Source organism: Salvelinus fontinalis, unplaced genomic scaffold, assembly GCF_029448725.1.
Source record: "Salvelinus fontinalis isolate EN_2023a unplaced genomic scaffold, ASM2944872v1 scaffold_0013, whole genome shotgun sequence".
NCBI classification, from domain to species: Eukaryota; Metazoa; Chordata; class Actinopteri; order Salmoniformes; family Salmonidae; genus Salvelinus; species Salvelinus fontinalis.
Genome location: NW_026600222.1, coordinates 637,613 through 661,880, shown reverse-complemented (window position 1 = coordinate 661,880; position 24,268 = coordinate 637,613). Strand labels below are relative to the sequence as shown.

General features: G+C 42.5%; 1 protein-coding gene across 1 annotated transcript; it reads right to left on the bottom strand.

Annotated features, from left to right (window-relative positions):
- Nucleotides 1-895: 895 nt before the first annotated feature.
- LOC129842103 (NLR family CARD domain-containing protein 3-like) lies at nucleotides 896-22,909 on the bottom strand. The gene is made up of 11 exons (XM_055910497.1): nucleotides 22,833-22,909; nucleotides 18,929-19,027; nucleotides 13,725-13,841; nucleotides 13,104-13,188; nucleotides 12,749-12,977; nucleotides 8,756-10,526; nucleotides 8,298-8,471; nucleotides 5,477-5,650; nucleotides 2,593-2,766; nucleotides 2,281-2,327; nucleotides 896-1,433 (listed from the first exon to the last, which is right to left on the bottom strand). The coding sequence occupies exons 2-11, from the start codon at nucleotides 19,009-19,011 to the stop codon at nucleotides 901-903; spliced, it is 3,387 nt and encodes a 1,128-aa protein (XP_055766472.1). The 5' UTR covers nucleotides 19,012-19,027; nucleotides 22,833-22,909; the 3' UTR covers nucleotides 896-900.
- Nucleotides 22,910-24,268: the final 1,359 nt, after the last annotated feature.

Genomic DNA, 24,268 nt, shown 5'->3' with positions numbered 1-24,268 from the left:
TGTGTGTCCAGTGAGTGTGTGTGTGTGTCCAGTGTGTGTGTGTGTGTGTGTCCAGTGTGTGTGTGTCTGTCCAGAGTGTGTGTGTCTGTCCAGAGTGTGTGTGTGTGTCCAGTGAGTGTGTGTGTGTGTCCAGTGTGTGTGTGTGTGTGTGTGTCCAGTGAGTGTGTGTGTGTGTCCAGTGTGTGTGTGTCTGTCCAGAGTGTGTGTGTGTGTCCAGTGTGTGTGTGTCCAGTGAGTGTGTGTGTGTGTCCAGTGTGTGTGTGTCTGTCCAGTGTGTGTGTGTCTGTCCAGTGTGTGTGTGTGTCTGTCCAGTGTGTGTGTGTGTGTGTGTCTGTCCAGTGAGTGTGTGTGTGTGTCCAGTGAGTGTGTGTGTGTGTCCAGTGAGTGTGTGTGTCCAGTGTGTGTGTGTGTGTGTCCAGTGTGTGTGTGTCTGTCCAGAGTGTGTGTGTGTGTCCAGTGAGTGTGTGTGTGTGTCCAGTGTGTGTGTGTGTGTGTCCAGTAAGTGTGTGTGTGTGTCCAGTGTGTGTGTGTCTGTCCAGTGTGTGTGTGTGTGTGTGTGTGTGTCCAGTGTGTGTGTGTGTATGTGTCCAGTGTGTTTGTGTCCAGTGTGTGTGTGTGTCTGTCCAGTGTGTGTGTGTGTGTATGTGTCCAGTGTGTTTGTGTCCAGTGTGTGTGTGTGTCTGTCCAGTGTGTGTGTGTGTATGTGTCCAGTGTGTCTGTCCAGTGTGTGTGTGTGTGTGTGTGTGTCCAGTGTGTGTGTGTGTGTGTGTCTGTCCAGTGTGTGTGTGTGTGTGTCTGTCCAGTGTGTGTGTGTGTCCAGTTTGTGTGTGTCCGGTGTGTGTGTGTGTGTGTCCAGTGTGTGTGTGTGTCCAGTTTGTGTGTGTCCCCGGTGTCAGGTTATTATTTCAGGGACACTGAGTCGCCATCCCACCAAACCCAAAACCCTGGATAGAGGGGCTCAGTGAATGTGGAGGTGAATGTGTTCAGGTGGGTCAGTGTGTCAGAGGAGGCTCTATAGAAGGACAGAGTGCCGGCTGGCCAGTCCAGATACACTCCTACTCTGTGGGAGCTGGAGGAGGGGACGTCTATGGTAGTGTGATTATTATTGTGACAGGCAATGTAACGGTTGTCAGAGCAGATCAGACTCCAGGACTTGTCATTGTGTCCAAGACAACAGTCATCAACCCTTCCTCTCCTGCTGATTCCTTTATATGTCACTCCTATAACAGCCCCCATTATCCCACTCCACTCTACCTCCCAGTAACAGCGCCCAGTCAGACCCTCTCTACACAGCACCTGTCTATAGTCCTCAAATCTCTCTGGGTGATCAGGATACGGCTGCTCCTCTCTCCCCCATGTCACCTTCCTGTTCTCCTCAGACAGAGAGAGGAGTCTGTTTACTGTGTTTAGGTCCAGTGTGAGATCACAGACATCTGATGGATGAAACCAGACACAATATTAGAAATCATCATCATTCACATTAGAATGTTAACTCACTTTTCACTAATTCATTTAATGTAGATGTTTCTAGGTATCAAAAGGAGAAGTTAAGGTAACTTGAGACTTGTTGAATGATCATATGTTATACTGTCTGGTAATATAAAACACACTTATTCCCATTAATTACACACACACACACACACACACACACACACACACACACACACACACACACACACACACACACACACACACACACACAGTCAAAGCAACTCTTTGTAAACGTTGGTGTCCCTGATTTCTGCTTCTGTAGAACTACAGCTGATATTTAATATGACCAAGTCAGTAATGATGGTGGTCTTTGACTTTGACTTAACTTGAATTAAGACTTATTCTTAGTCATATTCTTCACAGCAGTCAACACTCACATTTTCTAAGCCCAGGTTTCATTCTGTTCTCTCCACCATGTTCCACACTGTAGCGGTAAGCAGAAGAACAGACAGTCATTGAGGGATACACCTGAACTCACACACACACACACACACACACACACACACACACACACACACACACACACACACACACACACACACACACACACACACACACACACACACACACACACACACACACACACACACACACACACACACACACACACACACACACACATTGTCAAATCAACTCTTTGTAAACTTTGGTGTCCCTGATTTCTGCTTCTGTAGAACTACAGCTGATATTTAATATGACCAAGTCAGTAATGATGGTGGTCTTTGACTTTGACTTAACTTGAATTAAGACTTATTCTTAGTCATATTCTTCACAGCAGTCAACACTCACATTTTCTAAGCCCAGGTTTCATTCTGTTCTCTCCACCATGTTCCACACTGTAGCGGTAAGCAGAAGAACAGACAGTCATTGAGGGATACACCTGAACTCACACACACACACACACACACACACACACACACACACACACACACACACACACACACACACACACACACACACACACACACACACACACACACACACACACACACACACAGTCAGCATATAACTTTGTCCAAGTGGTGGTCAGAATGTTAGTCTTAACCAGCCTGATAAGTCAAACATGTCTGATATGAACATTGACAGAAACCCTCTACATACTTGAGTTTCTCCAGTCTGCAGTGTGGATCCTCCAGTCCAGCAGAGAGCTGTCTGACTCCTGAGACTCCTGGGTGATTGTAGCTCAGGTCCAGCTCTCTCAGGTGTGAGGGGTTTGACCTCAGAGCTGAGACCAGAGAAGCACAGCCTTCCTCTGTGACTAGACAGCCTGACAGCCTGCAAAGAGTCACATCATATTAAAATCACACTGATATTCTTTGGTGGTGAAAATAGTGGCAGTATATTTTTCTCCATATTCATGTCACACCCTGATCTGTTTCACCCGTCTTGTGATTGTCTCCACCCCCTCCAGGTGTATTTCCCTGGTGTATATATCCCTGGTGTATATATCCCTGTGTTTCCCTGGTGTATATATCCCTGTGTTTCCCTGGTGTATATATCCCTGTGTTTCCCTGGTGTATATATCCCTGTGTTTCCCTGGTGTATATATCCCTGTGTTTCCCTGGTGTATATATCCCGGTGTTTCCCTGGTGTATATAGCCCTGTGTTTCCCTGGTGTATATAGCCCTGTGTTTCCCTGGTGTATATATATCCCTGTGTTTCCCTGGTGTATATATCCCTGTGTTTCCCTGGTGTATATATCCCTGTGTTTCCCTGGTGTATATATCCCTGTGATTCCTGTTTCTCTGTACCAGTTCGTCTTGTATGTTCATCAAGTCAACCAGCTACTCCTGCTTCTACTCTTTTTTGATAGTCCTCCCGGTTTTTGTCCCTTGCCTGTTTTCTGGACTCTGTACCCGCCTGCCTGACTATTCTGCCTCTCCTGACCTCTAGCCTGACTGACCATTCTGCCTGTCCTGACCTCTAGCCTGCCTGACCATTCTGCCTGCCTGACCATTCTGCCTGTCCTGACCTCTAGCCTGCCTGACCATTCTGTCTGTCCTGACCTCTAGCCTGCCTGACTATTCTGCCTGTCCTGACCTCTAGCCTGCCTGACCATTCTGCCTGTCCTGACCTCTAGTCTGCCTGACCATTCTGCCTGTCCTGACCTCTAGCCTGCCTGACCTCTAGCCTGCCTGACCTCTAGCCTGCCTGACCATTCTGCCTGTCCTGACCATTCTGCCTGTCCTGACCTCTAGTCTGCCTGACCATTCTGCCTGTCCTGACCTCTAGCCTGCCTGACCATTCTGCCTGTCCTGACCTCTAGCCTGCCTGACCATTCTGCCTGTCCTGACCATTCTGCCTGTCCTGACCTCTAGCCTGCCTGACCATTCTGCCTGTCCTGACCTCTAGTCTGCCTGACCATTCTGCCTGTCCTGACCTCTAGCCTGCCTGACCATTCTGCCTGTCCTGACCTCTAGCCTGCCTGACCATTCTGCCTGTCCTGACCTCTAGCCTGTCCTGACCTCTAGCCTGCCTGACCATTCTGCCTGTCCTGACCTCTAGCCTGCCTGACCATTCTGCCTGTCCTGACCTCTAGCCTGCCTGACCATTCTGCCTGTCCTGACCTCTAGCCTGTCCTGACCTCTAGCCTGCCTGACCATTCTGCCTGTCCTGACCTCTAGCCTGCCTGACCATTCTGCCTGTCCTGACCTCGAGCCTGCCTGACCATTCTGCCTGTCCTGACCTCTAGCCTGCCTGACCATTCTGCCTGTCCTGACCTCTAGCCTGTCCTGACCATTCTGCCTGTCCTGACCTCTAGCCTGCCTGACCATTCTGCCTGTCCTGACCTCTAGCCTGTCCTGACCATTCTGCCTGTCCTGACCTCTAGCCTGCCTGACCTCTAGCCTGCCTGACCATTCTGCCTGTCCTGACCTCTAGCCTGCCTGACCATTCTGCCTGTCCTGACCTCGAGCCTGCCTGACCATTCTGCCTGTCCTGACCTCTAACCTGCCTGACCATTCTGCCTGTCCTGACCTCTAGCCTGCCTGACCATTCTGCCTGTCCTGACCTCTAGCCTGCCTGACCATTCTGCCTGTCCTGACCTCTAGCCTGCCTGACCATTCTGCCTGTCCTGACCTCGAGCCTGCCTGACCATTCTGCCTGTCCTGACCTCTAACCTGCCTGACCATTCTGCCTGTCCTGACCTCTAGCCTGCCTGACCTCTAGCCTGTCCTGACCTCTAGCCTGTCCTGACCTCTAGCCTGTCCTGACCTCTAGCCTGCCTGACCATTCTGCCTGTCCTGACCTCTAGCCTGTCCTGACCTCTAGTCTGCCTGACCATTCTGCCTGTCCTGACCTCTAGCCTGTCCTGACCTCTAGTCTGCCTGACCATTCTGCCTGTCCTGACCTCTAGCCTGTCCTGACCTCTAGCCTGCCTGACCATTCTGCCTGTCCTGACCTCTAGCCTGCCTGACCATTCTGCCTGTCCTGACCTCTAGCCTGCCTGACCATTCTGCCTGTCCTGACCTCTAGCCTGCCTGCCACACTGTACCTCCTGGACTCTGATCTGGTTATGACCTTTGGCCTGTCCACGACCATTCTCTTGCCTTCCCCTTTTAGTATATTAATAAATATCAAAGACTCTAACCATCTGCCTCCCGTGTCATCTGGGTCTCGCCTTGTGCCTTAAACCACACTGCTATTCTTTGAGGGTATCACCTTTTATTTGAGGGTAGTTTAATACATGTCTGTTTCACCGTTTACAAAAATAAAACATGCTAACCTCTCACCTTTACCAATAACAGAGGCAACAACAAAACATGCTAACCTCTCACCTTTAACCTCAAATAAAAGGTGACATTCTGTACTGTCACCTAATATGAAACATTCTATCTCAAATTCAAAATGCTGGAGCATAACACCACAATGTAAACCTGTAAGCTTCACTGTCCAAACACAAATGGTGTGGACTATGTGTGTCTGGTAAACACATGTGGATCTGGTGAACAGTTATCACTTGTTGACCAACTACAGGAATACTGACCTCAGAGTCTCCAGTTTACAGTGGGGATTCCCCAGTCCAGCAGAGAGCAGCTTCACTCCTGAATCCTTCAGGTCATTGTTACTCAGGTCCAGCTCTCTCAGGTGTGAGGGGTTTGACCTCAGAGCTGAGACCAGAGAAGCACAGCCTTCCTCTGTGACTAGACAGCCTGACAGCCTGCAAAGAGTCAAATCATATTAAAATTACACTGATATTCTTTGGTGGTGAAAATAGTGGCAGTATATTTTTTCAACATATTCAGATACATCAGTGTCCTGAAACCTGCCATATCTATTCATAAATTAATGTATAATTATTAAAAAAGACAAATTATCAAAGTGTTGCTTGTAGATAGAAACATGTAAAGTACAAATATTTGAGTAGACTGACCAGACCAGTTTAAAAAGCAGTATCAGTCAAAAGACAGACAGTGAGGTATCAGATTTAGATTGTATTGAGTAAACAGTCCACATCATATCTATTTTGACAGTGAAGCTAACATTTTAAATGTGGCTCTATACTCCAGCATTATCGATTTCAGACCAAATGTTTCATATGAGGTGACAGGATATAATGTCACCTTTTATTTGAGGGTATTTTAATACAAATCTGTTTCACCATTTAGAAATGAAAGCACTTTTTGTATCTAGTCCACCCATACTTTGATAATTTGAACAGTGTAGTATTTGGTTCCAAACTCATTGGTTGCATTTGCAGTTTGTTTTGGTTGTGTTTTGGGTTATGTTTTGCCCAATAGTAACTGAACTGTGGATGATGACTGGAGTCATTTTCTGTCTAAGGGAGTAGATAACACGTTTCTAAACAATACTAAATTAATCCTGATTATGCCTTGATTAATACAAATCATAAATAAATAATGAATAATAACACTAAGAGTTGGTTTGAACAGATCTGAATCAGGAAACTAAGAGTTGGTTTGAACAGATCTGAATCAGGACACTAAGAGTTGGTTTGAACAGATCTGAATCAGGAAACTAAGAGTTGGTTTGAACAGATCTGAATCAGGAAACTAAGAGTTGGTTTGAACAGATCTGAATCAGGAAAATAAGAGTTGGTTTAAACAGATCTGAATCAGGAAACTAAGAGTTGGTTTAAACAGATCTGAATCAGGAAACTAAGAGTTGGTTTAAACAGATCTGAATCAGGAAACTAAGAGTTGGTTTAAACAGATCTGAATCAGGAAACTAAGAGTTGGTTTGAACAGATCTGAATCAGGACACTAAGAGTTGGTTTAAACAGATCTGAATCAGGAAACTAAGAGTTGGTTTGAACAGATCTGAATCAGGACACTAAGAGTTGGTTTAAACAGATCTGAATCAGGAAACTAAGAGTTGGTTTGAACAGATCTGAATCAGGACACTAAGAGTTGGTTTAAACAGATCTGAATCAGGAAACTAAGAGTTGGTTTGAACAGATCTGAATCAGGAAACTAAGAGTTGGTTTAAACAGATCTGAATCAGGAAACTAAGAGTTGGTTAGAACAGATCTGAATCAGGAAACTAAGAGTTGGTTAGAACAGATCTGAATCAGGAAACTAAGAGTTGGTTTAAACAGATCTGAATCAGGAAACTAAGAGTTGGTTTAAACAGATCTGAATCAGGAAACTAAGAGTTGGTTTGAACAGATCTGAATCAGGACACTAAGAGTTGGTTAGAACAGATCTGAATCAGGAAACTAAGAGTTGGTTTAAACAGATCTGAATCAGGAAACTAAGAGTTGGATTAAACAGATCTGAATCAGGACACTAAGAGTTGGTTTAAACAGATCTGAATCAGGACACTAAGAGTTGGTTTAAACAGATCTGAATCAGGACACTAAGAGTTTATTTAGCTTTTTGGCCATCAAGGGAAACTCTATGTCTGGCGCAAACCCAACCCCTCTCATCACCCCGAGAACACCATCCCCACAGTGAAGCATGGTGGTGGCAGCATCATGCTGTGGGGATGTTTTTCATCGGCAGGGACTGGGATACTGGTTAGAATTGAAGGAATGATGGATGGCGCTAAATACAGGGAAATAATGGAGGGAAACCTGTTTCAGTCTTCCAGAGATTTTGAGACTGCTAAAGCAACACTCGAGTGGTTAAAAGGGAAAAATGTAAATGTCTTGGAATGGTCAAGTCAAAGCACAGACCTCAATCCAATTGAGAATCTGTGGAATAACTTACCGATTGCTGTACACCAGCGGAGCCCATCCAACTTGAAGGAGCTGGAGCAGTTTTGCCTTGAAAAATGGTCAAACATCCCAGTGGCTAAATGTGCCAAGCTTATAGAGACAAACCCCAAGAGACTTGCAGCTGTAATTGCTGCAAAAGGTGGCTCTACAATGTATTGACTTTGGGGGGGGGGGGGGGGTGAATAGTTATGCACACTCAAGTTATTATATTTTTTATTTATTGGTTGTTTAACAATAAAGAATATTTTGCATCTTCAAAGTGGTAGGCATGTTGTGTAAATCAACTGATACAAACCCCCAAAACATCTATTTTAATTACAGGTTTTTAGGCAACAAAATAGGAAAAATGCCAAGGGGGTGAAAACTTTTGCAAGCCACTGTACATACATAAATATGTATGTGAAAGGTGACATTCTGTACTGTCATCTAATACGAAACATTATATCTCAAATCCAACATGCTGGGGCATAACACCAAATGTAAAACTGTAAGCTTCACTGTCCAAACACATATGGTATGGACTATGTGTGTCTGGTAAACACATATGGTGTGGACTATGTGTGTCTGGTAAACACATGTGGATCTGGTGAACAGTTATCACTTGTTGACCAACTACAGGAATACTGACCTCAGAGTCTCCAGTTTACAGTGGGGATTCCCCAGTACAGCAGAGACCAGATTCACTCCTGAATCCTTCAGGTCATTGTTACTCAGGTCCAGCTCTCTCAGGTGTGAGGTGTTTGACTCCAGAGCTGAGACCAGAGAAGCACAGCCTTCCTCTGTGACTAGACAGCCTGACAGCCTGACAAAGAGATCATTATGACTTCAAAAACACTGTTAATTTAACACCAGTAGTGTAGAAGGACAATGGCAGATGCATTTGGTTTATTCTCTCAAACAACATATAGATTCATCTTCCATCTCCTAGAATTGTATGGTCATAATGTTATACTAATGTGAACATCAATGCATTGATTCAGTATGTTATTCAATATAATATTATATACATATTATAATACATCATTTTCTCTAAACTGGATAATGATTCCTGATGATTAGTTCTGACATGTCATTTTATTTACTCACAGAACAGCTCTGGAGGCTTTGACCACTGGCAGCAGCCTCAGAAGACCTTCCTCTGATCTGGAGTATTTCTTCAGGTCAAACACATCCAGCTCCTTTTCTGAAGTCAGCAACACAAAGACCAGAGCTGACCACTGTGCAGGTGACAGTTCGTCTTCTGAGAGACTTCCTGAGCTCAGGTATCTTTGGATCTCCTCCACTAGAGAATGGTCATTCAGTTCATTCAGACAGTGGAACAGATTGATGCTCCTCTCTGGAGAGAGATTCTCCCCGATCTTCTCCTTGATGTACTTGACTGTTTCTTCATGGCTCTGTGAGCTGCTTCTTGTCTTTGTCAGTAGACCTCGTAAGTGCTTCTGATTGGACTCCAGTGAGAGGCCCAGAAGGAAGCGGAGGAACAGGTCCAGGTTTCCCGTCTCACTTTGTAAGGCTTTATCCACAGCACTCTTGTAGAAAGTAATTTCAGACTTGTCGTTTGTTTGCTGTTTGTCCATTAGATTCTCATTGTTGTTGATGAATGAGAGGAACACATATACAGCAGCCAGAAACTCCTGAATGCTCAGATGAACAAAGCAGTACACCTTGTCCTGGTACAGCACACATTCCTCTTTAAAGAGCTGTGTGCACAATCCTGAGTACACTGAGGCTTCATTGACATCAATGCCAGCCTCTTTCAGGTCTTCGTCATAGAAAATCAGATTGCCATTCACAAGCTGTTGAAAAGCCAGTTTTCCCAGTGACAGAATGCTCTCTTTATTCCAGTGTGGACCTGTCTCTTCTTTCCCAAGATACTTTTCATTCTTCTGTTTGGTATGAAACTCCACAAGGTGTGTGTACATCTCAGTCAGAGTCTTGGGCATCTCTTCTCTCTTATGTTTCAGCATGTGTTCAAGGACTGTTGCAGAAATCCAACAGAAGACTGGAATGTGGCACATGATGTGGAGGCTCCTTGATGTCTTTATGTGTGAGATGATTCTGCTGGCCAGGTCCTCATCACTGAATCTCTTCCTAAAGTACTCCTCCTTCTGTGGGTCATTGAACCCTCGTACCTCTGTCACCTGGTCAACACACATTGAAGGGATCTTATTGGCTGCTGCAGGTCGGGTAGTTATCCAGATGAGAGCAGAGGGAAGCAGATTTCCCTTGATGAGATTTGTCAGCAGAACATCCACTGAGGTTGACTCTGTGACGTCCCAACAGATCTTGTTCTTCTGGAAGTCTAGGGGCAGTCGGCACTCATCCAGACCATCAAAGATGAACAGAACTTTGTACTTGTCGTAGATGGAGATTCCTGATTGTTTGGTTTCCATTGAGAAGTGATTGAGGAGTTCAATGAAAGTGTGTTTGTTTTCTTTTATCAAATTCAGCTCTCGGAAAGGGAAGGAGAATACAAATTGGACATCCTGATTTGCTTTTCCTTCAACCCAGTCCAGAATGAACTTCTGCACAGAGACTGTTTTTCCAATGCCAGCGACTCCCTTTGTCAGTACAGTTCTGATAGGTTTGTCTTGTCCAGTTAAAGGTGTGAAGATGTCGTTACATTTGATTGGAGTCTCTGGTCTTGCTTGTTTCCTGGTTGTTGTCTCAATCTGTCTCAGCTCATGTTCATTATTGACCTCTCCTGTTCCACCCTCTGTGATGTAGAGCTCTGTGTAGATCTTATTGAGAAGTGTTGGGTTTCCTTGTTTAGCGATCCCCTCAAATACACATTGAAACTTCTTCTTTAGATTAGATTTGAGTTCACGTTGGCAAATCACAGCAAGCTCATCTGCATCTAGAAAGACCACAGAGGATATTAATATTACGTCTGTTTTAATGACTACAGTATTGTAAGACGGTTATAACGTTTTACATTATAATCATTTATTCTCTTAACTGACTGTCACGATCGTGTGGAGGAGAGACGGACCAAAACGCAGCATGTTGAAAATAAGCCATCTTCCTTTTATTATTGAAGAAGGCAAAACGAAACAAAACACTTACAAACTAACAAAACAATAAACGACCGTGAAGCTATAAACGTAGTGCACACACACAGGCTACAAACGTTCACCATAGACAATTCCCCACAACAAACTAAAGCCTATGGCTACCTTAAATATGGCTCCCAATCAGAGACAACAGAAACCAGCTGTCTCTAATTGGGAACCCATTCAGGCAACCATAGACTTTCCTAGACAACTACACACAATATAGACACAGCTAGACAACTATACTAAACATAAACCCAACTACTCTAAATAAACCCCCTAAACCTTACAATCACCCTGGACACTACAAAACCCACATAAATACCCATGTCACACCCTGACCTAACTAAAATAATAAAGAAAACAAAGAATACTAAGGCCAGGGCGTGACACTGACTGTATAAATGTGTAAATGTTTTCATAATGCATTACAGACTGGTGTGACTGATTATATTATTATTGGTATTATTGATGGTATTATTAATGTTGTCTCTCTCTCTAAATTAATCACCACAACACATCCCTCCTGCTACTTGATGAGGTCACTGGGTGTTGTGTTAAGGCTAGAGGTCAACCGAATAATCGGAATGGCCGATTAATTAGGGCCGATTTCAAGTTTTCATAACAATCGGAAATCGGTATTTTTGGACACCGATTTTGCAGATGTTTTTCTATTTTTAATTTTTACACCTTTATTTAACAAGTCAGTTAAGAACACATTCTTATTTTCAATGACGGCCTAGGAACGGTGGGTTAACTGCCTCGTTCAGGGGCAGAATGACAGATTTTCACCTTGTCAGCTCGGGGGATACAATATTGCAACCTTCAGGTTAACTAGTCCAACGCAATAACGACCTGCCTGCCTCTCGTTGCACTCCACAAGGAGACTGCCTGTTACGCGAATGCAGTAAGCCAAGGTAAGTTGCTAGCTAGTATTAAACGTATCTTATAAAAAACAATCAATCATAACCACTAGTTAACTACACATGGTTGATGATATTACTAGATATTATCTAGCGTGTCCTGCTAGATAATATATATAATCTGACTGAGCATACAAGCATATAAGTATCTAAGTATCTGACTTAGCGGTGGTAGGCAGAAGCAGGCGCGTAAACATTCATTCAAACAGCACTTTCGTGCGTTTTGCCAGCACCTCTTCGTTGTGCGTCAAGCATCGCACTGTTTATGACTTCAAGCCTATCAACTCCCGAGATGAGGCTGGTGTAACCGAAGTGAAATGGCTGGCTAGTTAGCGCGCGCTAATAGCGTTTCAAACGTCACTCGCTCTGAGACTTGGAGTGGTTGTTCCCCTTGCTCTGCATGGATAACGCTGCTTCGAGGGTGGCTGTTGTCGTTGTGTTCCTGGTTCAAGCCCAGGGAGGAGCGAGGAGAGGGACGGAAGCTATACTGTTACACTGGCAATACTAAAGTGCCTATAAGAACATCCAATAGTCAAAGGTTAATGAAATACAAATGGTATAGAGGGAAATAGTCCTATAATTTCTATAATAACTACAACCTAAAACTTCTTACCTGGGAATATTGAAGACTCATGTTAAAAGGAACCACCAGCTCTCATATGTTATATAATATAATATATAATAATAATATATATAATATATATAATAATATATATAATAATATAATAATAATATATATAATAATATATATATATATAATATAATAATATATATTATATATTGATGTATTATATTAAGTTAAAATAAGTGTACATTTAGTATTGTTGTAATTGTCATTATTACAAAGACATTAAACTGTTAAAGTAAAAAAAAAAAAAAAAGAAGTAAAGTAACATTACAAGTAAATGTAAAAAAACAATTGTATCGGCTTTTTTGGTCGTCCAATAATCGGTATCGGTATCTGCGTTGAAAAATCATAATCAGTCGACCTCTAGTTAAGGCTGCTACAATATCATTGAGTTACACAGCTACTTTAGCTGTACTTTAGCTACAGCTTTTAAATGTTATAAAACAGCATTCAACATGAGGCAGACAGATCTTACATTTCTCCAGTGTGTCAGCAAGCTCCTTCTGGTTCATTTTCCTCAGGACGTGCAGTGTGATCTTCAGAGCCCCCTCTCTGGCACTGCTCTCCTGCTTCTCATCTTCAGCATCCACCACTTCCTTATCCTGCTTCTGACTCTCAAAGCCTTCTGGGAGTTCTGGACTAAGAATCCTCTTGAACATCTTCAGCTCGTTCTTCACAAATGTCATAATTTTCTCTTCAAGCAACTGAAATAAATCAAGTAAATAAGTTAAGCAAGAGACAAAATGCTTTCTCATTACCACAATGAATGATTGACAGAACAACTTTACTTGAGGTAAACAAAAACAAATGTACATAACAGGACCACATACTCTGAATATGGAGGCCAGGTCTGTTTGATGACTCTGGGAAGACTGACCACTGAGAATCTCTGACTCTGATCTCTCCTGTTGGTTTCTGTGGACAAAACATGAGATTACATCTCCTCATCCAGGGAGTACACACACACACACACACACAGACACACACGCACACACACACACACAGGGAGGGAATGTTGTGTTTGTTCAATATTGTTTAGTGTAACGGATGTGAAATGGCTAGCTAGTTAGCGGGTACGCGCTAATAGCGTTTCAATCGGTTACGTCACTTGCTCTGAGACTGAAGTAGGGTTTCCCCCCTCTGCAAGGGCCGCGGCTTTTGTGGATCGATGGGTAACGATGCTTCGTGGGTGACTGTTTTCGATGTGTGCAGAGGGTCCCTGGTTCGCGCCCGTGTCGGGGCGAGGGGACGGTTTAAAGTTATACTGTTACATTCGTGTCGGGGCGAGGGGACGGTTTAAAGTTATACTGTTACATTAGGACTATGAAAATGGACAAAAGGATTAGTCTATAGATTATGAAAACAACCAAAAGAAATGGGAAAATGGGAGGAGAAATGACTAGAGACAGTGTTGTTTAACTCACTGACCATGACCCATGAGTTCTTCTTACCTTTGTTCAGTAGAAAAGTGTCCCTCTCTAAACAGTATAGGTTGATTCATAGACTTGTTACTCTTCATGGACACACAGCTGGGTACAGGGGAGGCTGGTCTCTCCTGCTTGATTGGGCTTCAACACAACAGAGACAAACATTACATCTCTCATCTACTCTGAGCTCAGATGGGGAAACATAAGAAGAGTTTCATTACAAAACGCTTTATATCACTTTTAAGAAATGTTAGTAAATTAGCTTTTATTGTTTAAAGAAATTATGAAAGAGATTGGTGTTTTTCCACTATCTAATCATGGCATGGGATTGTTCAATGACAGACATGTATTTGTTTAAAAATCACTTGATGTTTAATTTCAGAGAGACAAATAATAACGTTTTTTTCCCGCAAAGTGCTATATATCTGTCTCACTCTCAAATGTGACCGACCGTAGTAATGAGGCTATACGGAGTACCAGTACTGAGTCAATGTGCAGGGTACCAGGTAGTTGAGGTAATAATGAGACTATAAGGAGTACCAGTACTGAGTCAATGTGCAGGGTACCAGGTAGTTGTGGTAATAATGAGACTATAAGGAGTACCAGTACTGAGTCAATGTGCAGGGTACCAGGTAGTTGAGGTAATAATGAGACTATAAGGAGTACCAGTACTGAGTCAATGTGCAGGGTACCAGGTAGTTGAGGTAATAATGAGACTATAAGGAGTACCAGTACTGAGTCAATGTGCAGGGTACCAGGTAGTTGTGGTAATAATGAGACTATAAGGAGTACCAGTACTGAGTCAATGTGCAGGGGTACCAGGTAGTTGAGGTAATAATGAGACTATAAGGAGTACCAGTACTGAGTCAATGTGCAGGGTACCAGGTAGTTGAGGTAATAATGAGACTATAAGGAGTACCAGTACTGAGTCAATGTGCAGGGGTACCAGGTAGTTGAGGTAATAATGAGACTATAAGGAGTACCAGTACTGAGTCAATGTGCAGGGGTACCAGGTAGTTGAGGTAATAATGAGACTATAAGGAGTACCAGTACTGAGTCAATGTGCAGGGATACCAGGTAGTTGAGGTAATAATGAGACTATAAGGAGAACCAGTACTGAGTCAATGTGCAGGGGTACCAGGTAGTTGAGGTAATAATGAGACTATAAGGAGTACCAGTACTGAGTCAATGTGCAGGGGTACCAGGTAGTTGAGGTAATAATGAGACTATAAGGAGAACCAGTACTGAGTCAATGTGCAGGGGTACCAGGTAGATAAGGTAATAATGAGACTATAAGGAGTACCAGTACTGAGTCAATGTGCAGGGTACCAGGTAGTTGAGGTAATATGTACATGTAGGTCGGGGTAAAAGTGACTAGGCAATCAGGATAGAGATTACATCTCCCATTCCAGGGAGTACACACACACACACACACACACACACACACACACACACACACACACACACACACACACACACACACACACACACACACACACGGAATGTGGTGTTTGCTAAATATTGTTTTAGGACTTTGAAAAGGATTAGCCTATGGATTATGAAAGCAACAAAAATAAATGGGAAAATGGGAGAGGAGAAATGACTAGAGACAGTGTTGTTTAACTCACTGACCATGACCCATGAGTTCTTCTTACCTTTGTTCAGTAGAAAAGTCTCCCTCTCTAAAGTATATAGGTAGTTCCATAGACTTGTCACTCTTCATGGACACACAGCTGGGTACAGGGGAGGCTGGTCTCTCCTGCTTGATTGGACTTCAACACAACAGAGACAAACATTACATCTCTCATCTACTCTGAGCTCAGATGGGGAAACAGAAGAAGAGTTTCATTCCTAAAAGCTATATATCCATTTTCAGAAATGTTCGTAAATTAGCTTTTATTGTTTAAAGAAGTTATGTTTATGTTCAGTTATGTTTTTTTGCTAAATGAGGAGACGGAACGTGGGTACCTGCTTCTATAAACCAATGAGGAGATGGCACGTGGGTACCTGCTTCTATAAACCAGTGAGGAGATGGCACGTGGTACCTGCTTCTATAAACCAATGAGGAGATGGCACGTGGGTACCTGCTTCTATAAACCAGTGAGGAGATGGCACGTGGTACCTGCTTCTATAAACCAATGAGGAGATGGTACGTGGTACCTGCTTCTATAAACCAATGAGGAGATGGCACGTGGGTACCTGCTTCTATAAACCAATGAGGAGATGGCACGTGGTACCTGCTTCTATAAACCAATGAGGAGATGGCACGTGGGTACCTGCTTCTATAAACCAATGAGGAGATGGCACATGGGTACCTGCTTCTATAAACCAATGAGGAGATGGCACATGGGTACCTGCTTCTATTAACCAATGAGGAGATGGCACGTGGGTACCTGCTTCTATAAACCAATGAGGAGATGGCACATGGGTACCTGCTTCTATAAACCAATGAGGAGATGGCACGATGGTACCTGCTTCTATAAACCACTGAGGAGATGGCACGTGGGTACCTGCTTCTATAAACCAATGAGGAGATGGCACGTGGGTACCTGCTTCTATAAACCAATGAGGAGATGGCACGTGGGTACCTGCTTCTATAAACCAATGAGGAGATGGCACGTGGGTACCTGCTTCTATAAACCAATGAGGAGATGGCACGTGGGTACCTGCTTCTATAAACCAATGAGGAGATGGCACGTGGGTACCTGCTTCTATAAACCAATGAGGAGATGCAGCGCGAACTGCGTCACAAATAGAACTGACTTCTAGACGCTCGTTGGCGCGCGCGAGCAGTGTGTCATTTTTAACAACGAAGTTAATTTTGCGACGCGAGCGTTGTAGTCAGCCCCGCTAAAAGGCTGGTGTCGTTACTCTGCCTTCTCCGGGGGCATGTTGAGGTAAATTTACTAACCGGGAGGGTTGAATTATGTAATTTAATGGTGGGCTGGAAGACGCGCTCTTGTCTTTCATATTCCGAGGTTGTTTACTCGCAATATCAGATATTAAGATGTTTTTTATAATGAATGTATACTGAGGTTGAGGCTCTGACTAGTGATTATTTACCCGGTGTTCAATACCTGCTATTGAGGCGCCCTGAAAATAATATTCAAAAGTTCGGTCCTTGGACACAGAGGGGTTAAACACTAAAGTTACCGTCCATCTAGTGAAGAGAGGAGAACCGGACAGAGGTAGCCAGCATCCGTCAACGAGAGAAGTATGTATTGTTAGCTAAGTTAACTAGGATGCTGCTGGTATAGTAGCTAGCTAGCTTACCGAGCTGTACCGACTAGCTTGGCTAGCTAGCTGGTCGTTCTGTACCTCGTCTCGATGAAAATGACGAATCCGGTGAACCACAAAATGAAACAAGGATAGAGAGTGAAAAGGATCTGGCTACACTCATACTGTCCCTGACCGTAAAGAAAAAAGCAAATAGAACAATAAACTTCGGTATCTCAACACTGTAGTGAACTCCGTCGTTATTCCCCAAGATCACCTCAGCCAACTCTGCGCGTAACCGGACAATATGCTTGGCGCCACACCGAACGGGGACGCGGACAGTTCTGTACGGGGACGCGGACAGATCTGTACGGGGACGCGGGCAGTTCCAGAACGCGGACATGAGCAGTGCAACACAATCAACTAAACCCAGTCTTTACAGTGGGTTACATTAGTAATATTCATTTTTTATTACTATGTAAAACAAACATTCTAAGTTTTTTTATAACAATGTTTTGAGATCTTGACCCATATCGCCAATGTGTCTCAGAGTAGAAAATTGGTTGTATAAGTGCTGAGAATAAAGTCATTTTACACTCATGGGTATAAATTAAAGCTATGCATGAAGTCTCTAGTCCCACCTAGTCGTCAGATATTTAGGACACCTCGTGAGCTGTCCTAAGTAGTTAAGAGTTAACAGCAGGTGTCTTGATAATACTATAGAATAATGCAGTGAGTCAGTGGTTCCTGCACCACATGTAATTGCTTTGTAGTAGTTAAAAATAATGTTTTATATTTCTATATGATCAATCTATAAATAATATAGACCTACATGCAACAGTGTGTGTTGTGCTTTTGGCAATGATTTATGTATAATAATTATGTATAATATATATATATTGTATTATGTATATATCATGTATGTCTGGATAGCATTTTGTCTTCATTTTGGCAGATTAACTCATGCTTATTTCTGAAGATTAATTCAGGTTTTCGCCCAGCGGCTAAGGAGTTGGAGCTGTGGCAGGAGTTGGACCTGTGGCTGAAAGGTGGCTGGTTTGAATCCCGGTCAGGGCGCTGGACAAAACAGGTGGGATTGTTCTGACCACTGGAGGGCTGCTGGGTTCACATCCTCAAAACATTCACCTTTCGTTGATCAGAACTCTAGAGGTTCTTCTTCACTGAACCCCAAAATATATATAACTTTTAGTGATTCCATATATTAAGGAGGTGATAGAAGCCTTTTTGGTTCTATAAGGAACATTCTTTTCTAAGAGTGAATAATAAACACGTTTTTCTTTTGATTATTTAATTATCTACATCATGTTATTTCAAGTTATCCCTTTGGAGCGCAACATCACATTGTTAAAAAATAATCCTAAATTGGGCGTGGCTATAAATTGGGCAATTGAAGGCATCTGGGGCGTAATATGTGTTCGATGAAAATGAACATTGTATGCAACGTTGTAGTCAACATTATTGGCAAGGGACTTGATGTCTACTATGCCAAAGCTATTTAGAGTTGTTAAACGGGTGTGAAGAGTGTGTTGATATAACGGTTATATTGTCAAAATTCTGCTTTTAACAACGATCAGAATTGGTTAAAAAACTATCCATTCCATTATATTAGTCAATAATTAAGAGTAGGCAAAGTGGTCGTGTCGTGAAAATTCTATCAAATGTCTTACATTGCCACGAGTACAGTCAGGGTGCCGTGGAACCCCTGCAGTACCTCCACAGACCCCGGATTGAGAACCCCTGCAGTACCTCCACAGACCCCGGATTGAGAACCCCTGCAGTACCTCCACAGACCCCGGATTGAGAACCCCTGCAGTACCTCCACAGACCCCGGATTGAGAACCCCTGCAGTACCTCCACAGACCCCGGATTGAGAACCCTTGTTTTAGCAGATGCTCTTATCCAGAGAGATTTACAGTAAGTCCATTCATCTTAAGATAGCTATTTATTTTGGAAATAAACTTAATCAAATCTTCATAAAATTGTCATCTTACCTCTTAGCTTTGGTGTCATGTCCCCCAGAGAGATGCATTTTAGAGGCAGGGCCCCCCTCCTCTCTATCCACAGAGAGACTCATTTTAGAGCACTGTCCCCTAAACAGAGATCCAGCATGTTGGTTGTGGTTAACACAGTAACAACAAATAATAGATTTCCAATGGTTCTCATTTATTCATTATTTCTTTGAGAAATTATACATTTACTAACAGACATAGAAACAGTCAGGTGATTTAATGCATCACATGAACATGTAGTTGTGACATTTCATCTCCATGGTAACTGTCAATAATAATAATAAGTCACTGTTTGTTAAGGTAGTTATAAACAGTACAGCAACAATAATAATAATAATAATAAGTCACTGTTTGTTAAGGTAGTTCTAGACAGTACAGCAACACAAGGCCATGTCTCACAATTATTTGTATTCACTAACAGGATATTTATTGTTCATTGTCTTTCAATCTGTTCTTTTCTAAACGTATCTGAGAATATAGACAGAAAGGCTGAAACGGACATGATCGATCTGAGGGGGAAATCATTGATCCATTCAGAAAGGTTTTTTGCATCAAGTAAGAGATGTTATATTATGTAAAGTAGACTAGGTTATAATGTATAGTAGTGGTTGTTAGTGATATGTTATATTATGTAAAGTAGACTAGGTTATAATGTATAGTAGTGGGTTGTTAGTGATATGTAGATGTTATATTATGTAAAGTAGACTAGGTTATAATGTATAATAGCAGTTTGTTAGTGATATGCAGATCAAGGTCTATACCTCAGCTATAGCCTACATATCATAGATGACCAGCCTAAACCTGTTCAGGTCAGTTCACATAATGTTATAGTCCTACCAGTAGCAGGACAGAGCATGTACACTATGTATACAAAAGTATGTGGACACCCCTTCAAATGAGAGAATTCAGCAATTTCAGCCACACCCGCTGCTGACAGATGTATAGAATCGAGCAGACCGCCATGCAATCTCCATAGACAAATGTCATAGGATGCCACCTTACCAACAAGTCAGTTCGTCAAATTCCTGCCCTGCTAGAGCTGCCCCGGTCAACTGTAAGTGCTGTTATTGTGAAGTGGAAACGTCTAGGAGCAACAACGGCTCAACTGTGAAGTGGTAGGCCACACAAGCTCACAGAACGGGCCAACCGAGTGCAGAAGAGCATAAAAATGGTCTGTCCTCGGTTGCAACACTCACTACCAAGTTCCAAACAGCAAAATAACTGTTCGTCGGGAGCTTCATTAGTTAGAAATTAGTTTCCATGGTCGAGCAGCCGCACACAAGATCATCATGCGCAACGCCAAGCATCTGCTTGAGTGGTGTAAAGCTCGCTGCCATTGGGCTTCGGAGCAGTGGAAACGTCTTCGTTGGAGTTATGAATCACGCTTCACCATCTGGCAGTCCGACGGACGAATCTGGGTTTGGCGGATGCCAGGAAAACGCTACCTGCCCGAATGCATAGTGCCAACTGTAAAGTTTGGTGGAGGAGGAATAATGGTCTGGGCTGTTTTTCATGGTTTGGGCCCCCTAGTTCTAGTGAAGAGAAATCTTAACGCGACAGCATAAAATAACATTCTAGACGATTCTGTGCTTCCAACTTTGTGGCAACAGTTTGGAGAAGGCCCTTTCCTGTTTCAGCATGACAATGTCCCCGTGCACAAAGTGAGGTCCATACAGAAATGGCTTGTTGAGATCGGTGTGGAAGAACTTGACTGGTCTGCATAGCACCCTGACCTCAACCCCATCCAACACCTTTGGGATGAATTGGAACGCTGACTGCGAGCCAGGCCTAATCACCCAACATCAGTGCCCGACCTCCCTAATGCTCTTGTGGCTGAATGGAAGCAAGTCCCTGCAGCAATGTTCCAACATCTAGTGGAAAGCCTTCCCAGAAGAGTGGAGGCTGTTATGACAGCAAAGGGGGGACCAACTCCATATTAATGGACATGATTTTGGAATGAGATGTTCGACTAGCAGGTGTCCACATACTTTTGGTCATGTTGTATATAGCCTAATCTAAATCAAATCAAATCAAATGTCATTGGTCACAATGTCTGAGCGGTATAGACTAAGATACAGTAGAATAGTATAGAATACAGTATATACATATGAGATGAGTAATACATAGACTAAGATACAGTAGAATAGTATAGAATACAGTATATACATATGAGATGAGTAATACATAGACTAAGATACAGTAGAATAGTATAGAATACAGTATATACATATGAGACGAGTAATGCCAGATATTTATAGCCGAGGCCAGATACTTTTCACAACATTTCCAACAGAGACCATCAGGTTGGTCGGCATGATTAGTGATCATACTGTAGCTCAAACCTACTGTGACTGTTGAATGTCTGACGACGACCTAACGTTATAATAGTTCGTAGACTACCTACCAGAATCTGCCCGTCTTTCCTTCAAATCAACACATTTATCTGTCTTCTAAGTACTTCAGTAAAAATACTTAAAAATACTACTTAAGTAGTTTTTGTGGGTATCTGTCCTTTAATTTATTATTTATATTTTTAACAACTTTTACTTTTACTTCACTACATTCATAAAGAAAATGATGTACTTTTTACTCCATACATTTTCCCTGACACCCAAAAGTACTCGTTACATTTTGAATGCTTAGCAGGACAGAAAATGGTCCAATTCACACACTAAACAGAGAACATTCCTGGTCATCCCTACTGCCTCTGATCTGGAGGACTCACTAAACAGAGAACATCCCTGGTCATCCCTACTGCCTCTGATCTGGCAGACTCACTAAACAGAGAACATCCCTGGTCATCCCTACTGCCTCTGATCTGGCAGACTCACTAAACACAAATGCTTTGTTTTTAAATGATGTCTGAGTGTTGGAGTGTGACCCTGGCTATCCATACATTAAAATAACAAGAAAATTGTGCTGTCTGGTTTGCTTAATAAAATTATTTTTAAATTATCACTACTTAACTTTTACTTTTGATACTTAATTATATTTGAAACCAAATACTTTTAGACTTTTCCTGAAGTAGTATTTTACTGGTTGACTTTCACTTTTACTTGAGTCATGTTCTATGAAGGAATCTTTCCTTTTACTCCAGTTTGAGAACTGAGTTCTGTTTCCACCGCTGTTCTAACGTTCCATATGAGACACAGTTTCAACAGACATTCTGGAACTGCGTCGGCTACAAAGTTACTTTACATTTTATATAAGGAAATAAAGTAACGGTCACTGGGGGAATTCGTTTTGCATTGCCCGGCTCCCCGGTGCGCAGAGTTTGCGCATTTAATAATATTCACCATTCCATTGGTCCTTAAAATAAATGTCCACTCAGCTGTAGCACCGGGCCATGCAAAACGAACTTCCCACTGTCGCAGCGCACTGAGACACAGAGTTCTAAACCCAGACGCGTTTCTTCAAGACATCTCTCTTACATTATTTTTGATAAACATATAATTTACTGGAAACCAAGTTTAGCTGTGTTTTTTTCCTTCAAAATGTGAGTTACTGTCGGACTTTAATAATTATAAACAGGCCTACAAACCCAAAAGGTTTTCATTTGAGAATGTTCATTTGTATGCCTCAAATATTAAACTGTCTTAAAATATTTGATGATTAGTTGAATCAGGTGTGTAAGTGCTGGTAAGAACTAAAGGATTGAGAAACCCTGAGATAAACATAAAACCATATAATTGAAAAGCTCCTCCACCATCTTTACCAGACGTTTTACTGATAACATGTAGGCCTACTGATTAGTTTCCACTTTGAAAACTGCTGTCTGTCAGCAACTCAGCTCAAGTAGCAGTTCTACTAACTAGTAATATCTCATTCCAGGTATTCATTCTCTTACTCTGTCCTTTAGAATAAATTATTGTTCAGAAATACTTACTTTATTTGTTAGTTCTCTCCATATAGCGTTTTTAGCTCTGTCGTCTCAAAATGGATCCTTTCCAAAAGAACAACTTTACTTTCTGTTTCAGCTCAGTTGCCTCCTCATCCTGATTATAAAGTGTTTTATTGGTATCTTCCACTAGATGGCAGTAAACACCTGCTGTAACTGGACTTTACAACTATGTGTTCTGTTTCATACAGGCAGTGTCCCAGAGGAGGAGTGCTGATCTAGGATCAGGCCCCCTCTCCATGTAAACTGATTCATTATGATCTAGGATCAGGTCCCCCCCCCTCCGTGTAATCTGATTCATTATGATCTAGGATCAGGTCCCCCTCTCCATTTAATCTGATTCATTATGATCTAGGATCAGGTCCCCCCTGTCCATGTAATCTGATTCATTATGATCTAGGATCAGCTCCCCCTCCCCATGTAATCTCATTCATTATGATCTAGGATCAGGTCCCCCTCTCCATGTAATCTGATTCATTATGATTGTTTTGTCTCATGTCTCTTTATATTCATGTAGCCTGGGGGCCATGTAATCTGATTCATTATGATCTAGGATCAGGTCCCCCCCCCCTCCGTGTAATCTGATTCATTATGATCTAGGATCAGGTCCCCCTCTCCATTTAATCTGATTCATTATGATCTAGGATCAGGTCCCCCCTGTCCATGTAATCTGATTCATTATGATCTAGGATCAGCTCCCCCTCCCCATGTAATCTCATTCATTATGATCTAGGATCAGGTCCCCCTCTCCATGTAATCTGATTCATTATGATTGTTTTGTCTCATGTCTCTTTATATTCATGTAGCCTGGGGGCCATGTAATCTGATTCATTATGATTGTTTTGTCTCATGTCTCTTTATATTCATGTAGCCTGGGGGCCATGTAATCTGATTCATTATGATTGTTTTGTCTCATGTCTCTTTATATTCATGTAGCCTGGGGTAAATGTAGCTGTATTGAAATGACCTTGTTTTATAACCTTCTTTGTTGCTCAGTGGTACTTCAATTGTCCTGACCATGTCCAATTCTTTCACACAGTAATGCTCCAGCATCCACTCAGAGATTATGCATCTAATGCATTCCTCAAATACTGCAGAGTTGTTAAGCAAGTCCCTGAGATGGTCCTGTTCAACCACATTTATTAGTTTATTTGTCAGATGGAACCTGAGGGGATCACTGTAGTGTCATAAACAATGGTTCTGAGATCCTCAACAATGTTATTCTGTACCGTAGCTGGGATGCAGTGTTCTTTCCTGATTTACTAAATAAAAAGACAGATATTGTTTTTGAGACCTTCAATTAGCTGCTCAGTGTTGATCTCTGTGGCTTGAACATATTCAGCCTCTGGCAGACTCTCTACATCGCTCATGTCATCTTCAATGGGATCAGTCCCAGTCTTAAAGTCATCATGAGGGCAATTCTC